This window comes from Sminthopsis crassicaudata, chromosome 2 (assembly GCF_048593235.1).
Source record: "Sminthopsis crassicaudata isolate SCR6 chromosome 2, ASM4859323v1, whole genome shotgun sequence".
Taxonomy (NCBI): domain Eukaryota; kingdom Metazoa; phylum Chordata; class Mammalia; order Dasyuromorphia; family Dasyuridae; genus Sminthopsis; species Sminthopsis crassicaudata.
In genome coordinates this window covers 646,404,349-646,423,668 of record NC_133618.1, presented here as the reverse complement: position 1 = coordinate 646,423,668, position 19,320 = coordinate 646,404,349, and the positions used below count along the sequence as shown (strand labels likewise).

At 37.2% G+C, this 19,320-nt stretch overlaps 1 protein-coding gene across 3 annotated transcripts in view; it reads left to right on the top strand.

The window, feature by feature from the left end:
• Positions 1–19,320, top strand: part of TSPAN14 (tetraspanin 14) — a 92,368-nt gene that overhangs the window by 47,162 nt on the left and 25,886 nt on the right. For all 3 annotated transcript variants that reach the window (XM_074296656.1, XM_074296655.1, XM_074296654.1), the window contains one exon: positions 8,240–8,336. In XM_074296656.1, coding sequence (XP_074152757.1) covers positions 8,256–8,336 — 81 coding nt within the window. In that variant the 5' untranslated portion in view covers positions 8,240–8,255. The remainder of the gene's footprint in view (positions 1–8,239; positions 8,337–19,320) is intronic.

Here is a 19,320-nt window from a genome sequence, read left to right as displayed (position 1 = left end):
TGACCTTCCTTCTCTTCTCTTCACCACAGATATAAACTATTTTACAAGATGAGGGACAGTTGAGTGCAGGGCAGGGCAGGCAAGTAAAAATAAGCTTCCAATCTCCCAGAGCACTTCCCCCCCCACCACTTTCTCTCATAAAGGGCATTTTCCATAGAGCTGACTAGTCCCTCTTGGGATATGTCCTTGAATTTTAATTGGAGGGACTGGTACTAAATAAATAGGCCAGAAAAGTAGCCCTTCTGGGCTCATTTGGGGATCTGTGTTACTCTATATTTGGTTGATCATTATACTGACAGATGTTACCTTTTGCTTGTAATTGACCACATCTTTGGCCACAAGACTCCTTTGTTACAGAATATAACAAAATACCCAGTTTTTGTTTGTTTGTATATTTTTTGTTGTTGGTTTTTAGGGGCTCTGTGGTTTCATTAAAGGTTCACTCTTTTTGCTTTGAGGCTATTTTGGTATAATTTTATTCTGAGAATGGAAGGAAGTTTGCCGACCCTTCTTCCCCTTCCTGCTGCTATTTCTGGACCTTGAGGATGCTACATAGATCTCTCTCCTGCTGATCCCGATTGTGGCTTCCTTCTGACTTAAGAAACAGTCATTGAAAGTTTCTGTGGCTGAAACATTCATTAGCCAGCCTGAAGATGAGCTTCTCAGACCTTAGGCTCATAGCTTTAGTGTTGGAAGGGATCTCTGAGGGCCTATATAGTTCAAGCCTCTTATTCTGTTGATGAAGAACTCTAGAGAGGTGAAAATTGCTTGCCCATGACATCAGAGCTAGGATTCAGATTCAGTTCTGATCCAGGGCCATCCTTTCTATTGTATTGCATTTTTAGCCCGAAGATTGAAAACATGGTGTCTTTAAATGGGCCTAGAGTCAGATTGTTAGTGCTTGTCAGAGCTTGCCTTTTTGAGAGCTCAGGGTCACCTCCTTGCTGAGATGAGGCATCAAAATAGGACTTTGTGGAAGTGGCGCTATCTTTATTATTTTATATAATAATAGCTTGTGTTATATATAGTGCTTTATGGGGATGAGCAGCTCTTTAGTCTGCCGATGACTTCTTTGATGGTCATTCACAACAGTCCTCTAGGGGTGGGTAGGGAGACTCCATCTGGTATAGGACCAGAAAATAGAACCAGCTTTTTGGTGAAGTGCTTGCACAGATTCAGGTGTGGTTCCTATTCCCTAAGTTACCGTCGCACTTGAAACTATTGACATTCAGGTTGCTTTTCTGAATTATTACCTGCTTTCCTTTTTTTATACTCATATGATATTTGCCATATTTCTGATATTAGAGGAGAGGGATGATTGATTTGATCTTAAAACACAAAAATAATTCTATCAATTGATGTCTCTCCTTTATCCCCAGGCAAAGTAAGCAAAGATCAGGTACTACCAATGGCTTATATCCCTTTTTTAAATGGCAAAACACTCCAATATTTTTGCCAATAAAACCCCAAATGAAGTCACAGAGAATCGGACACAGCTGAACAACAACTTAACTTTTATTTTCCTGGATTCTTTTATTTTTTGCATTATTTTATATAAAACTTCTTCTATATCTTTTTTTTTTTTTTTTTTTTTTTTCTGATGCTGGGATTAAGCGACTTGGTCCCACAGCAGGAAGTGTTAAGTGTCTGAGACCAGATTTGAACTCCAGTCCCCCTGAATTCAAGGCTGTTGCTCTATCCACTGCGCCACCTAGCTGCCCCATCATGTCATAATACTTTCTTACATCATGTACCATCATTTTAGTCATTCTCCATCCAGTTCATGGTCATTCACTTTGTGATTTGTGGTTTTCTAAGTCAGTATGCCACCCTCTGGGATCTATTACTAATTGAATTTGACTCCCCTAGTCTAGTATACTATATTGCTTAACATTTTACAAATGAAGGGAATTGAGACTTAAGAGAGATCAAAAGACTTCTCTGTCAGAGCCAAGCTTTGAATTCAAGTCTCCTAGATGCCAAGATCTCTATTTTCTCTTCCACTCTACCAAATAACCTAACTTGGCTTTGAATATTTTACCCAATCCAGAAAACACTGAGAAGCTTATTTTTACCTTAATATATTTTAGTTGATGTTACTTGTTTTTATATCTTCATTTCTGAATATGTCAACATATCCCATTATATTATGTATGTATGCATGTAGTATGTATATATACATGTACATGTATACCCATACATATGTGTGTTTGTGTGTGTATATATAAATATGAATATATATTTATATATTCTGTGTTATCCAGCAAATGAGGCTTGACAATTAAATGTAAAGAAAAAAGGGGGAAAGTAGGTCAGCAAAACCTATGACACATGGATTAACTCTCCTAGACCCCAACCTCTGAAAAGAAGGGAGGGAGGTGCATTTTCTCACCTTTTCTCCTGGGCCAATTACTTGTTCATTAACATTACACAGGATTCAGTTTTTATTATTGTTGTTCTTTCAGTTTATATTGTTGTGACTTGTGTTTGGGGCAGCTAGGTGGAATAGTGAATAGATTACTGGAAAAGGAGAACCAGAAAGACTCCTCTTCATGAGTTCAAATCTAGCCTCAGACATTCATTAACCATGTTACTCTGAACAAGTTAACTTAACCTTTGCCACAGTCTACTCAGCTGTAAAATGAGTTGGAGAAGGAAATGGCCAAACACTCCAATATTTTTGGCAAATGAGGTCACAAAGAGTCAGACATAACTGAACAACAACACTTTAAGTTTTACTTTCTTGGATTTTTTATTTTTTGCATTATTTTATATAAAGCTTCCTCTATATCTTTAAGTGGTTAATATCCTTTATCATATGGGATTGTAATAGTTCCTTACATTCATGTACCATCATTTTAATCATTCTTCACCCAGTTCATGGTCATCTATTTTGTTTTTCATTCTTTGTTACCACAAAAAAGAGTGAGCAAATTATTTTCTTGGAAGGATTGTTTTCTTATTAACTTTTAGCAAGAGGTAATGTGTCATAGTGGAGAGAAGGCTGGTTTTGGATGTAGGAAAAACTAGTTTCAGATCTTGCTTTTGACACTTTTTATTGGTGAGACCTGGACAAGCAGGCCTCTCAGTACAGGATTTCTGTATTAGATCATAGGTGTAGGTGTGTTGTGACCTGCTCTGGTGTTTATTCCTAAAATGAACTCCCCTATATTGTAGGCCACATCCACTGAAGTAATACTTGCAATTGAGTCATCTTGAGTTAGAAGTAATCCTGGGTTGGGAGAAAAAAAATAAAAGAGCCTGGTAAGGGACTGTTGATCTCCCTAAGTTTGGGAAGAGTTATGGGTTGCCTGCAGTATTTATCTATAGAAAGAACACCCATTTAGGCCAATAAAATTTCAGGTCTTTGAAGCATTGAAATAGTTTTTCTCAGTTCATTTTCATCATTCTACACTGTTGGATGAAGAATTGATTGTTATTGGCATAAGGATACCTAAAATGTCCATCTATGAAAGAGAATATAAGGATGTGTCCAGTTTTCTGATGCATTACAAATATCCTGATCTGCCATGGAATTCAAGAGAAATTTTTCTGTTGTTATCCCAAGAAATTTCTTGAGGCCGAAGGCCCAGATTTCTTAATTTGTTTTCTGGTGGCTCTTTCCTGCTCTACTTAGGTTCCATTCTTCTCCCCAGTACTGTAAATGTTTAACTGAGGTGTCCTTTTGAACTTTCCTAACTTGATCTCGCTTGCTTAGGTGGTAGGCGGGAAATGAGTGAGTAGGATTATTTATTTATTTGGTTATCTGCCCTTTAAAGCTCATGAAGCTCTTTTATAGTTCCTAAGTAGAACTTGGCTCACTGTCAACTTAAACCACCATTGTTTTCCTCAAATTTAATCCAAGACACATTTGTTAAACACCTACTCTGTTTGTGAGAGACAGTGCTATGTTCCAGAATTATCATGGTTAGGGGAAGCATTACTCATTGGCTTTGAGGTAACCTTCAAGAATTCTGTAAAGAAAGAGGTACATACACCTCATGCGATGTTTCTGAAAGTGATGTAGAAGAATATCTGTGTTTGTGTGTAAGTGTGTACACATTTATATACATATAAATACATATATGCATCTATTCACACACATACACACATGTAAAATCAATCTTATATTTATCAGTTCTTTCTCTGGACACAAAGTTATTCCTTCAAAAATGTATCCCAAGTTTCTGCTCTGGCCACCCGTTGCTGAGTAAGGAAGTTCGTCCTATCCTCATGAAATTTGAGGGCTGGGTATCTAATAAGTTTCTTTCTTTTTAATCATTTAAAAAATTTCCCAATTACATTCAAAATAATTTTTTAAAATTTGTTTTTAAAATTTTTGAGTTCTAAATTCTCTTCCTTATCCTTACCCACCACCATTAAGAAACCACATGTGAAGTTATACAAAACATTTCCATAAAAGCCAAGTTGTGAAAGAAAAACTTGATTTCCCGTTCTAATAAAAATAAAAACCCTCAAGAAAATTCAGCTTAAAAAAAAGGAGAAAGAGAATTCTTCAATCTGTATTCAGACACAATTAGTTCTCTGGGTATGGATACGATTTTTCATCCTAAGTCCTTCAGAGTAGTTGTGGATGATTGTACTACTAAGAATAACAAAATCATTCACGGCTGGTCATCTTGGAACATTGCTATTACTTTGTATATAGTATAATTTTACTTTACTTGAATTCATGGAGAACTTTTTCTGAGAGCATCCTGCTCATCATTTCCAAGAGAACAATAATATTCTATCACAAACCCATACCACAGTTTGAGCCACTCCCTACTTGATGAGCATCCCTCAATTTCCAGTTTTTTTTTTTTGCCCTGAGAAGAGTTGCTTTGAATATTTTTTTGTATATGTAAGTCATTTCCTTCCTTCCTTCCTTCCTTCCTTCCTTCCTTCCTTCCTTCCTTCCTTCCTTCCTTCCTTCCTTCCTTCCTTCCTTCCTTCCTTCCTTCTTCCTTCCTTCCTTCCTTCCTTCCTTCCTTCCTTCCTTCCTTCCTTCCTTCCTTCCTTCCTTCCTTCCTTCCTTCCTTCCTTCCTTCCTTTCTTTCTTTCTTCCTTTCTTTTGGTATTCATGATTAGTAGTGGTATTTTTAGGTCAAAATATATAAATGAATTTATAGATTACATCTTTTGATCATTTGTCAATTGGGGCATGGTTCTTATTTTTTATAAATTTGACTCAATTCCCTCTATGAGAATGAGGCCTTGTCAGAGAAACTTGCTTCGAAATTCTTTTTACATTTACAGTTGCTAACTTTATTCTCTCTCTTCTCACCCTGCCTTTCCTCAAAAATGTTTTGCTACTGACCACTCCCTCCCCCAATATGCTTTTACTTTTATTGTCTCTTCCCCCTCTCCCTCTTCCAATATCTCATTTCCTTCCTGTTTTCCTGCAGAGTAAGATAGATTTCTTTATCCCTATTGAGTATGTATGTTATTTCCTCTTTGAGCCAATTCTGAGAGTAAGGTTCACTCACTCCCCCTTCCCTTCCCCCACTGTAAAAGCTTTTTATTGCCTCTTTTTTATGGCATATAATTTGCACCATTCCACTTCTCCCTTTCCTTTTCTCCTAATACATTCCTCTTTCACCCTGTAATTTCATCATTAAAAAAAGATATTATTCCCTCCATATTCAACTCACACTTATGCTTTCTGTCTATATATACTCTTTGTAACTGCCATAATAATGAAAATGTTCTAATTAATTACAAGTATAGTCCTCCCATATAGGAATGTAAACAGATAAACCTTATTAAGACCCTTTTGATATCACTTTTCTGATTACCTCCTTATATTTGTCCAGAGTCCTACATTTAAAATTCAGGTTTTCCATTCATCTCTCGTCTTTTCATCATGAATCCTTGAAAATCCTGTTTCATTGAATAATGACTTTTTCCTCCAAAGATTATACTCAGTTTTGCTGGGTAGGTAATTCTTGATTGTAATCCTTGTTCCATTGTTCTCTGGAATATCATATTCCAAGCTTTTTGGTCTTTTAATTTAGATGCTGCTAAATCTTGTGTTATCCTGACTGTAGCTCCACTATACTTGAATTATTTCTTTCTGGATGCTTGTAATCTTTTTTCTTTGATTTGGGAGTTCTGGAATTTGGCTATAATATTCCTGGGAGTTTTTATTTTGAGAACTTTTTAGTACATGATTGGTGTATTCTTTAAATTCTATTATATCTTCTGGTTCTTGAATATCAGGACAGTTTTCCTTGATAATTCCGTGTCCACACTCCTTTTTTGATCATCACTTTCAGGTAGACTAATAATTTTTAAATTATTTCTCCTGGATCTATTTTCTAGATTAGTTTTTCCAATGGAATGGTTGGCATTTTTTTCCTATTTTAATTTTTTTTTTTTTTTTTGGTTTTGCTTTATTGTATCTTGATTCCTCATAAAGTTACTAGCTTCCTTTTGTTCAATTCTACTTTTTTTTTTTTTTTTTTTTTTTAATGAATTATTTTCCTCAGTGAGCTTTTATATCTCTTTTCCCAATTGGCCATTTTTGCTTTTTAAAGACATTCTCCTTATTAGCTGTTTATATTTCCATTTGTACCACTCTCAATTCTTTCCCTAATTTTTTCCTCTCTCTCTATTTTGATTTTCAAAGTCCCTTTTGAGCTCTTCCATGGCCTGAGCCCAATTCTTATTTTTCTTGGTGGCTTTGAATGTAGGAACTTTGACTTTGTTATCATCTTTTGAGTGTATGTTTTGATGAGAAATTTTTTCTATTGGCTGCTCATTTTCTTAGCATGTTACTCAGCTTTTAACTCTGTTAAAGTAGGGCTCTGTTTTCAGGATGGAGGTATATGTTGTCAAGCTTCAGAGATTTTGTGCAGCTGTTTTCAGAGATCCTTCAAGAGACCTGACCACAAATACTTTTTTCTGCCCTTGAGTTGTTAGGAGTGTCCTAACTCTGTGCGAAGCCACAGTGTCCTGCTTTGCTGATCCTTTGGGACTGCATGGGGACTCCCACCCCGTTGCCATAGATCCTCTCCATTGACCTTCCAAGTCCTCCCTGGTGTCCTGGGCCTAAAGGTCTGGAAGCTCCAGCACTGTTGCTGATTTATTGGTCCCATCTTGTTGAATTGTAGTCTGGGCTGAGTTAGGGCCAGAGCTGGGGCCATCCGTATTGCCCTTGATTCAGAGGTTGGGCTGGGGCCAGGACTGGGGTCAGGCCTGCACCAGAACTGCATGCTGGATTCCCATCCCGGCACAGACCTTGCTTGCTGACCTTCTAAGTTGCTTTCCCTTGGAAAATGTTCTACTCTGTCTTTTGGGGTGTTCTGATGCTCTAAAAAAATTATTAGTCTTTATTTAAAGGAATTTGGAACTGGGGGGAGAGGTTGGGTGAGTTTCTGCCTTTACCTCCATCATCTTGGCTCCAATTCCTAGCAAATTTCTAAAAAAAATTTAAAGAAATTGATTTTAGTAGAAGGCAAATAAATATTGTGCATATTAAAAAAAGAAGAAGAGTATCTGTACTGTATAAGTAGCCATCAAGTCTTCCCATCATAGTGAAAAACACTAAGATCTCATTGTTGGATTTGTATTTAGTGTCCTTGGTGGGCTTATAAAAGAAATAGATAAGGCACTTGACTCAAGAAGACTTGAGGAGGAGGCATTATTCAGGAATTCCATAAATGTTAACTGTGAATCTGGAGATCTGGATTCTGGTCCAACTCCAACTATATATGACCCTGGGCAATGTCCTATTTGCCTTAATTTCCTCATCTTTAAAATGAGCTGGAGAAGGAAATGGCAAACTGCTCCAGTATCTTTGCCCAGAAAACTCCAAACGGGAACACAGAATCGGACAAGACTAAAAGACTGAGCAACAGCAACAACTGTTCTGCTCTAGTTAATGAAGACAGTTAATTATTTCTTAATCTTTGTTCCTTTTGGAAAGCCATCTTGGAATCTGTTTCCCCCTTACTTATGTCTGGCATTGGTAGGGAGCCCAGTGCTCAGAATGGCATGCCTCCCCCCTTTCCCAATCTGTTACCAATTCCAGTAAATTCACACAATTGAACCATTTCTTTCATTTAAATTTCATGAAGTGACTCACTGACTAGCTGGTTATAAGATTCTTTTTCCTATTTTGGGCTCACTTTTGACCTCCTCAGAGTTCCGGGAATAGACTGGGAGGATGGAAGTTTGAGTGTTATATGCTTTTAATTTTTGTTTGTTGACTCTTTGCTTCTTTCTTTCTATATAGGCCTGTTCTCCAAAAGATGCACTATTACAGATATTCTAATGCTGAAGTCAGCTGTTGGTACAAGTATCTTCTATTCAGCTACAACATTGTCTTCTGGGTGAGTGTTAAGAATCTGATGGGGCTTCCTCTCCTAGTAGACTCTCAGAGTTTGGCTAAGAATGTAGAGAATGCATAGTTGATTTCATTCTGATTGGGAGGGAATGTTGAAAGTAATTCTACTTTTTAGATAGTATTTATAGAATAAATAGTAAAGATGGTTTTCAACATTTATTTTTATAAAACTCTGTGTTCCAAATTTTTCTCCTTCCCTTCCTTACACCTCCCTTCCCAAGACTGCAAAGCAACATGATATAGGTTAAATATATGTGCAGTTCTTCTAAATATATTTCCATACTTGGCATGTTGTGTAAGAAAAATCAGATTAAAAGAGAATAAACCATGAGAAAGGAAAAAAAAAACAAGTAAACAAACAACAAAAAAAAGGTGAGAAGAGTATGCTTCGATCCATGTTCAGTCTCCACAGTTCTCTCTCTGGAAGCAGATGGCATTTTCCATCCCAAATTTATTGGAATTGCCTTGGATCACCAAATTATTGAAAAGAGCCAAGTCCATCACAGTTGATCGTCACATCATTTTGTTACTGTGTGCAATGTTCTCTTGGTTCTTTTCACTCCACTTAGCATCAGTTAATGTAAGTGAAAGTAGCTCTTTTAAAGGTTCAGGAAATGTCTTAAAAGGTCACCTATCACCTTCTTTTCTCAATGTTCATGCTTTCCATCTGAACTGGAAAGTTGATGAAAGAAGAAGGAAATTCATTAAAGAATTACTTCATTTTTCTTTATCTAAAATTTTTCTACAAATGACTCTTGATTATCTGTTGTTATTTCAGTGTTTTTTTGTTTTTGTTTTTTTTTGGGGCTGAGGCACTTGGGATTAAGTAACTTGCCAGGGAACATAACTAGGAAGTGTTAAGTGTCTGGGTCAGATTTGAACTCAGGTCCTCCTAACTTCAGGGCTGGTGCTTTATCCACTGCACCACTTAGCTGTCCCTATTTCAGTGCTTTTAATAAAAAGTGGTTAGGAAGCTCAGATAGTGAAAATGTAATGGGTTCAGAAGGAATCTGAGCATTTTATAGGACTGAATTTGGACAAAGAGTTCTACTTTCCTTCATGTTAGTTTTTGGTCCCAGAGTTAGACCTTATCTCTGTTACAATACCTCCATATATAGATTTTGGTGCCATAGAATTATGGGATGGTTTAGTGAGAAAGCCCTTTTGGAGCTGGGTTCACATCATATCTCTGTGTCTTAACTTCCTTACATGATCCTAGAAAAATCACCTAAGATCTGGTGTCCTCATCTTTAATTGGGCTGGTCAATTCTGGGGTCTCTTCCAAATCTAAATCTATAATCCTATAAATTTCTTCAACCACCAGTCTCATTCTCCCTCCTGACATGGTATTTTTGACTCTTAAACATGGATTACTCTTCTGGGAGCAGGAAATAATTTCTAACTTGAGAACATGACTAGTCCACTGTTGATTGGTGTAGCCTTTAAAGAAAAATGTTTTCCCAGCAGTGCCTTCTGAGATGGTGGGACTATAATCTCAAAATTACAGTGCTTTGACATCTCAGTGGTAATTAAAGAAACCACACCACCCACCACCATGTTTTAGTGTGATTTCTATGGGTGGTTGACACTTAGATCAGCCTTGGCCTTCTGATCTTTCTTATATACATACAGCAGCATATTACTTCATAATATTCATGCTGTCTGCTGCAGTTAAAACATTTTTTTCCATCTTGTTCAACTCTGGCTGCATACATATTTTCTATCCCCCTGCAGAATCCTGGTCATCTGTTTTCTAAGACTTTGAAGCTATTTTTCTTCCTTTTCCTTTTATGCAATTTCTTGGCTCCTTGAGCCTTGTACTAGGTTTACCAAGTAACACATTGGAAGCATCAAATTTAGATAGCTCAAATTCATTACTCTGAAATTATAGCAGGTCTAGTTGGTGATTGAAGGTGGCTGCAATGTTATCAGTGTTCTGCAGAATTGGAAATGTATTTGACTGAGAGTTAATCATTTTTCAAGTTAGCATGCAATGTTAGGAGCCAGAAGTTAAGGAATAAGCTAGCAATAAGGAAATGACAGTCCTGAGAGATTTGGCCTTTTCCAGAGGCATTAATGGCAGTAGCCCTGTTAGGCTCATAATAGTCTGTTGTTTTAATCTGTGGGAATACAGAGCAGGGGGCTAATTGGATGTCCTGTTTTGGGGAGGGTGGGAGGCATGGAGTAGTGTTGAAAAGGAGCAAGATTGGCCTTGCAGGAGCTGGGGAAACTACATTGGATTTGGAGTGAGATTCCGTGTGTTCAAATTCTAGCTTATTTAAACTAAGCCTTAGGTTTCTCATCTATATAGTAGACTGAGATATTTTAATTAATAGTCCTAGAATGTCCTCCAAGTTCCTACAGTTCCAACCTTAAATCTATGAATCTGTGATCATCCTTAGAAAGTGAAGTAGAATTAGGGTAGAAAGAGCCACAGATTTGAACTATTGAATTCAAGTCTTGGAACTTGGGTACTAAACCAGCTTTGTAAACTTGGCTTACTTAGGGTTCAGTTTCCTTACCTGCAAAATGGGGATAATATTCACTGTATTTTGTTATTGGGCAATTCCAGGGAACTGTTGGAGCTAGCTCTAACTAGAGAGTTCATTGTTAAATTTTCGTCATTTAATTATACTATGGAAAGCAGCGAAGTGCTACAAATATTCTGGCTTCATTTACTGTTTTAGTGATTGCCTAACTGAAGAAAAGGATGGAGAAAATATTCTGTGCGCCATGAACATGTCCCCTTGCACCCTTCCCAGAGGTGGTTGTAAAGCCTCCCACTGAATAATCTGCGTTGGAACAAGGTTTTAAAGTAACCTAGAGATTGCAAATTTTTTCCTTCAGTAGATAGGTAGGATCATAGATTCAGATCTGGAAGGGACCTTAGACGGTTTTTATTCTAACCTGTTCATTTTACTGAGGAAGAAACTAAGACTTGGGGAAATTAGATGACTTTTCCAAGATCAAACCAATAATAAATGGCAGGGCAGAGATTTGAATCTGGAGTTCTGATCCCAAATCCAGTACTTTTTTTCCATTCTACTTTATTTGCCTCAATTTCTATTATCTCTTACTTGAGTCCTGCCATCTCAGTCCTGTCTCATTTCAATGAGGGGATATGATCTCCAGGATGGCTCCTTCCTCCAATAATTAGCTAATCATAACCTCTCTTCTGCTTGGTTAGATGACTTTGGAAGAAAATAGTGACTGGAAAATACCCTCATGTGGCCAACTTACTGAGAAACCTCTCTGAATTGAGTTGCCCTTCAGACTAAGACAGACAGACAGATGTTGACTATCTCTTACTTGATGTCTGGGTTGTACTAGAGCTTGTGTTCTTCTGTGAGGCCAGGACTGGCTCTCTGTTTTGATGAGACATCAAATGAAGACTTGATTATATGTTATTAGGAGAGATCATTTTTTGGTGTAATTGTAGATCATTGGCACTGAGGGTTTAGTCTTAACCAGATGGGTGGTTCATTTTTAACCAGATGGATTTTTTTTTTAAAGGTGAAATAATTCCTTGGGGCAGCTTACTGTGTCCTAGAGCTATTAGACAGTTGCTCTCTGGTGTTGTGAAAAGAACTCTGGTCTGGGAATTTCAAGGAGTGGGTTTGATGTCTGGCTCTGTTACTTTGAGGCTACATGTCTCAGAGGTATGTCGAGTCAGCCTGGCATTCTTCTGGAAAAGGCTCCAGAATTCAAGTCTTCAAGTCTTCAACTTGAGCATTGAACTAGCTGTGTGATCTTGTGTTAATGTTGCTAATGTTCTTTCTAGATTTGAATTTCTTGTACTAGGCTGATTTCTGCTATCTTTTCTATCTCTGAAACTTATCATTTATATTTTTTACTTCTTTGTCCATTTAAAAAAAATCGCCCCATTGAGATATATATATATATATATGTTTATTTATTTATACACCGAGTTTTATTTAGCCAGCATTTTAAATTTCACTTTTAAGTAGGGAATTACTAGGGAAATGTATTGGGACGAAAGAGAAGCTGATTGAAAGATTAAGGCATCCTTTTAACTTTCCTGATTCTATTCAGTGAACTGACTCTTCTGTCCTTCAGTTGAGCTGATGTCTGACTGTATTGCTACTTTCTTCACCAGAGATTAGCTAAATTAAACAATAATCAGACTGAACCCTTTCTTGGATGTGTTTCAGAGATTGAAATAGTTGATAAAAGGAGAAGGCCTTTCTTCAAGTGCACTAGATGAGAACTAGTAAATAATTAAATTTGTTATCATGATATGATTTTCAGTGTTAGTATTCAGGGTTTATAACTTGTGTTGCCATAAACATGCCAGAGTAAGAATATGTATCAGCTTGTTTCTCTGAGTAGTGCTTCTTATTATTAGCACAGGGAGATGGCAAAATATTTATTTCCAGTAAAGTATTTATTAATGTATTACTGTATGCTAGGCATTGTGCTAAGGACTAGGGTTACAAAGAATAGTCCCTGGTTCTTGAAGGGTTAATGAGGTAGGCATTGTGCAATTATATAGAAACAAATAAATATCTGAAGCTGGATTTGAACTTGGTCTTTTTGTGTTCTTACTCATTGGGTCACCTAATTGCCTCATAATAATGAGGAAAAGCACTAGCATTAAGGAAGATCGAGAAAGGTTAAATTTTAATTGGTACCCAAAGGAATCCAGGGAAGTCAGGAGGCAGATGAAGAGGAAGAGAATTCTAGGCATGGGGGACAGCCAGTAAAAATGCTCAGTGGTGGGAAGTAGTGTAAAGAATATCAAGGAAGCTGCTGTCACTCTATTCTAGAGTAGGTCAGAAGATTGGAAAATGGGGAGAATTCCAGCTTACGAAGGGCTTTGCTGCCAGATTAAAAAAAAAAAAAAACAACAAAACATCCTGGACATAATAAAGGCCTATTGGGGTTTATCAAGTAGAGAGGGGACACAGTCAGATCTGTTATTTAGGAAGAGCATTTTGGCAGCAGGGAGGAGGATGAACTGAATTGGGAAAATATGGAGAAACTCAAAGACCAGCTAGCAGACATTTGTAATAATTCAGACATGAGGTGAGAAGGGCTTGCTTCAGAGTGGTGATGAGAGAACAGAAAGGGGAATATCTGAGAGATATTAAGAAGGTAGAAATGACAGAATTTGATAACTGATTGGAGATGAGGACTGGAAGAGAAAATTAGCAATTAAAGATCATTTTTAAATTCAGACGACTGGGAGAATGGTGATATCCTTAATAGTAATGAGAGTGCAAGGAGCAGGGCAAGGTTTGGGAAGAAAGGTGAATTCGTTTTTGTATGTATTGAGTTTAAGATGTCTATGGGACATCTATTTAAAGATATGTCCTGGAGAGTTGGAGATATGGGATCAGGGAGAGGTTAGATTTGTACAAATAGAACTAAGAATCATTCGAATAGAGATGATAATTGAATCCAAGGGAGCTGATGCATTCATTAAATAAATAGTATAAATGGAGAAAAGAAAAGGATCCAGGACAGGATCTTGGGGGACATCTACTTTTAGTGAATATTGAAGATCCAGTAAAGGAGATTGAAAGTAGAAGTCAGACAGGTAGAAGAACCAAAAGGAAACCAGTGTTATTATACCCTTGAGAGAAGAGGATATCAAGATGAAGGGGGTTGATTACTAGTGTTAAAAATCAAAAAGTCCAAGAGGAGGATGACTGAGAAAAAGCTGTTACATCTGGCAGTTAAAAAATTACTGGTAACTTTGTAGAGAGCTGTTTTACTTGAGGAATTAAGTTGGAAACTGGACTGCTGAGTTGAGAGTTAGAGGAAAGGAAATGGAGGTTCCTATTGTAGGTGGCCTTCTTAGAGGTATTTAGCTACAAAAAGAAAGAGAGAGACTCAACAAGTGAGGGATTTTTGAGGATAAGGGAAACTTGGTAATGTTTTTAGGGAAGCACCCAGTGTACAAGGAGAGATTGAAAATTACTAAGAGAGTGAAGATGGTAGAGCGAACAATAGAGGGAAATTATAGGATGGGACAGAATATAGAAGACTTTGCCTTGGCACAGAGAAAGTCCACATCTTCATATAAAATAAGTTGGTAAAGCCAATTGAGTTTTTGTTTTTCTGCCTATTAACTTTTGGTCAAGTCCAGTGCATGAGACAAGCATATAATTAAATCATTGATGTAAAGCTGAAAGGCATCTTAGAAACCTTTGAATACAATTCCTTTATTTACACATGAGAAAACAGCCCAGAGAGCCTCATTTGGGGGTCATACACAGCTAAGTATCAAAGCCAAGTTTTAAACTTCAGTCTCCTGCTTCAGTCAGTTTTTTTTCCTTTTTTTTTTTTTTTTGCTATACTGAATCTTATTTAGACCTGTATGTCAGTAGGTGTTAATTTTTTTTATTTTATATTTTTGTTCTTAGTAGTATATTATTTTTTTTTTCAGTTATGTGCAAAGACAATTTTCAAAATTCATTTTTGTAAGATTTTGAATTCCACATTTTTCTCCCTATCCCTCTTCTCTATCCCTCCCCATGAGCAAGCAAGCTGATATAGATTATATATGTGCAATCATATTAAACATATGTTCACATTAGTCATGTTGTAAAAGAAGAATCAAAACAAAAGAGAAAAAACACAAGAAGGAAAATTTAAAAAACCCACTGAAAATAGTATGCTTCGATCTGCATTCAGATTCCATAGTTCTTTCTTTGAATGTGGACAGCATTTTCCTTCGAGAGTGTTTTAGAATATCTTATGGATCACTATGTTGCTGAGAAGAGCTAACTATTATAGTTGATCATCACACATTGTTACTATGTACAATTTTCTTGTGGTTCTGTTCTCTTCATTCAGCATCAGTTCATATAAGTCTTTCCAGGCTTTTCTTAGCAAGTATTTTTGTTTCTAAAAGATCACAAATAGATGAAATTTATTCATAATTCAGATCCTGTAATCTCATATCCAAGTTACAGAAAATTTAAATAAACATATAAGACCAAGAGCTATTTCCCTATAATTAAGTGGATAAAAGGTATAAAAACCAGTTTTCAAAAGGAGAAATAATACTAACAGTCATATAAAAGAATGGTCCAAAGCACCATTAGCAAGAGAAATGCAAATTAAACCAACTGAAATTTCTCACCTCACATGCATTAGGCTTAGAAAAATTCCAGTGATAATTATTGAACGGCATGTGGGGAGATGGATACATCAGTGCATCCCTGGTGATGCTGTGACTTGGTCCATTTCCAATCTGGAAAGGAGTAAGCATTTATATAATGCTCCAGATACTGTCAGCAAGTATTAAGTACCCAATATGTGTTAGGCATTAGGGATAGATATACAAAGAATGAAGTGATCCTTCTTTGACCGGAGCTTATAGCTGTAACTGGTGAGATTTAGATCTGGGAAGACACACTTACTCTTAGTATTTAGAGCTAGGAGAACCTTGGACGCCATCTTGTTTAACCTTCTCATTCTAATGGGAGGTCCAGAGAAATAGGATTCTTTCAAGATCAAATCCATTGTAAGTCTCAGGCGCACTTTGCTTTCCGTTATTCCATACCGCCTTGTAGTCTTTGAAGCAGACAATCCAAACATTACACTGAGTTCAAACTTTGGATTAATTTCAGGTTTTGGTGTACATGGGTTCTGTTTTTTTCCCTGTCATTAACAGCTGTGTGACCCCAAACAAGATACTTGATTTCCCTTGAGCCTCCTTTTTCTCATCTGTGAAATGAAATTTTGGCCTAAATGATCCTTAAGGGTCCTTTCCAGCTGTACTGTTCTCTGATTCTATTTCTCTAATCCCATTTTGTGGCCTTGTGATGCAGAGCAGAGAGGAGAGTGATCAGGCCATATGATGCAGAGCTCAGCTCCCTGTTGACATTTGCCTAGGATTGTGGGACTTGGACTGTTGGAGATGTCAGTACTGAGTACTCTGGGAGAAGGCTACATTATACACTTTCTGGGCTTGGGTACTTTGTGCATCCTGGCTTACAGATCTGTATGGAATAGTGGCGCTGCTTCCATCTGTTGGAACTAAATATGAAATGAGGGGAAATTAAAATGCTTCACATTTTCCATCAGCCACTGACCAGTTAAAAAAAAAAAAAAGATGCAGTATTTTTTGTCCCACATCCTAGTGTTTCCACATCCAAGCAGACTCAGAGGCAGATGCTCCAAATTCTTAATTGGAGAATCCATTAAAACTTGGAGAGGTAGCCTTTTCTATCTGTTTCTGAGGGCTGTCACCTCAGCCACTTGAGTGTAAACCTTCACTGATGCAGTGCATTCATCCATAGGCAATATTTTTCAAAAGAGCCACAATTATTACTTTTGGGGACAGATAGTGACTAATCGTCCACTGGTTAAGTATTCTGAGTAAAGGTCCTATTGAGGTAGCTTTCATAAGTAAATATGTGATTGGCAACCATTTATATATGAGTAATTAGTATGTCCTAATATAAAAAGGCAACAACAACAACAAACAAAAAACCTTTATAGGTTACACATAACTCACTCGTTTTATTTGCACTTTTAATTTTCCTTAAAAACCCTTTTTTCATAGAGAGTACAAAGATAAACTTCAGGGAATTCTTATTTCCATTAATGGGGCTCTGAATTAATGAGGTTTCACAATATCAGGATATAATTCTAAAGAAGGAATTATTTTTCTCTCTCACATTAAGGGCTTTCAAGTACTCTTGACTTTGTAAAGACCACCTTTCACTTGTATGTATTTTTATATATTGGGACCCTCAAGTAGTGCATCAAGTTATTCTTTATGCAAATATCTGAGTGCCTTTTGAGAACAAGAATCATGAACTTTGTATTTTTAGCCTGGACAGAACCTGGTGGAGAGTCCATTTAATGATTACTGTGAATTCTGAATAGTTGGTTAGCATTTATGTATTTATCCTGGGAGGTAGAGCTATTATTAATCACTGTTACAGATATTGATGAAAGTTTAGTGACTTGACCAATAGCACATAGCTGAGTGACTTAGGTCAAATTTGAACTTGGCTCTTCCTGACTCTTACTTAAGTCCAGTGTTATTAGGTATAGCATTCCCCCACGTAGCTGACAGTCATAGACATGTACCCTCTCAGAAGAGGGAAGGCACTGTTTGTTATCAGTCTTTCCCTGGCCAAGAGTCAATTCAGTAATCATTTATTAAGTATTTCTCTGTGCAGAGCACCTCACCACATGCTAGATAATTGGATGTCTAATCTTTACTTCATGACTGACCTTCAGAGATGGGAAAGTCATTCTTTCCCAAGGCAGACTATTCCACTTTGGATATCTAATTTTTCAGAAATTCTTCCTTATCGTTGAGCTTATATCTGCCTCTGTAACTTCACCCATTAATCCTGGCTCTGTCCTTTGGGGCTAAGAAATAACAAACCTAATCCCTCTTTCACATACTACCCTTCAGGTATTTGAAATCAGCTCTCATTTCTATGTTTTTTCTCTGCTCTTCCTTCTCTTTCATCCTCTCACCTCCCCACCCCCCAGTCTCCTTGCTCTATATTAAACAAATATCCATGGTATTAAATTAAAATATTTTGTTATTTTTTTAATATCATCTAAATTTCTCCCAACATCCTTTTTCCTTCCTTAACTCTCCCAAGGAGCCATCTCAATAAAGACATTTTTACTAGATTGTTAGCCCATTAAGGTCAGGTTTTTATCCCTTTTTGTACCCCCAGTGCTTAGCACAGTGCCTGATATCAAGTAGGTATTTAATAAGTGTTTATCGATTGATAATTAAAGAAAAATAAGACAAACCCCCCCAGCAAATCCCAACAATACATTAAAAAAATATCATTAAATACAGTACTTCACACCCAAGGACCCCAGCTTTTTCAAGGAGTTGTCTTAGGAGTTCCTATGTCTGTAGCCCATGGTCTTCCAACCACATCTCTTCCATAAGGTTTCAAATTTCATCGTCATTCTGGCTCCCATTTTTCACCTTGTCAATGTCATCTTACTTAATTTGTAGCATCCAAAACCAAATAGGGCATGGTATTAATATCCACATATTTTTGGATTGGCCAGTATGGTCCATTATATGTGGAGTGTATCCTTTTTTCTTTCTTTTAATGTAGTTTATGGTTGCATTATCAAGGGAGCCACACTCTATGCTGCTGAGTCTGTATCTATGGACAGAGAGATAAACTTGAATTCTCATTGTTGGTGAAATTAGGGGGTCTATCTTTCTTCCCTTCTCTCCCTCTCCCCCCACCTCTCTAGAGGCCAGAATAAATTGAAGGGAACTGGAATGGTGTTGGTCCTTGAACAGTGACTGGCCCTGCCCATTGATAGCCCTTGTCACTTTCATTCCTTTAGAAAGCCTTTAGAAAGCAAGATTCCTGAGCAGGGCTGGCCCATTATCACTATCTGGTGTAGCTTAGGGGATTTTCTTGGCTTATCTTGCTGGGCCCAGTTTCAGTTACTTTGAGGTTAGGAGAGGCAGAAAAACATTTTACTTTGAACCTTACAAGTAAGGAAATGCCCCTTAGGATTTTTAAAGAAATTCCTGGATGTGTTTTATTGATTTATTTTTATAGATGATTAATTTGATTGTTACTCAATTAAGGTCTGCCAAATCAAAGTGAGACATTCTCTTTGAGATCAGTAGCTTAATTATTATCCCCACCTAAACATGTACACATCCAAAAGCCAGATGGTGATCCTGAAGTTGGACAGCAAAGTCATCTGAGTTAGCAAGAATGTACCTCAGAACCTGGATAGCAAAAGTAAAAGGACTTGGTGAGAGGAAGGAGAGAGGGAAGCTGGAATTGGAGAAGCCAGAGGACCTGAATTCACTGCCCTGTTCTTCTGTTACTTGTGTGATGAAGGGCTAGTTGCTTAGTGCCTTTGAGTAAATTTCCTCAGTTTCCTCTTTTGTAAAGCTCTTTTTTTATGTGTGTGAGGCAGTTGGGGCTAAGTGACTTGCTAAGGGTTGCAAAGTAAGTATTAAGTGTCAGAGGCCGGAT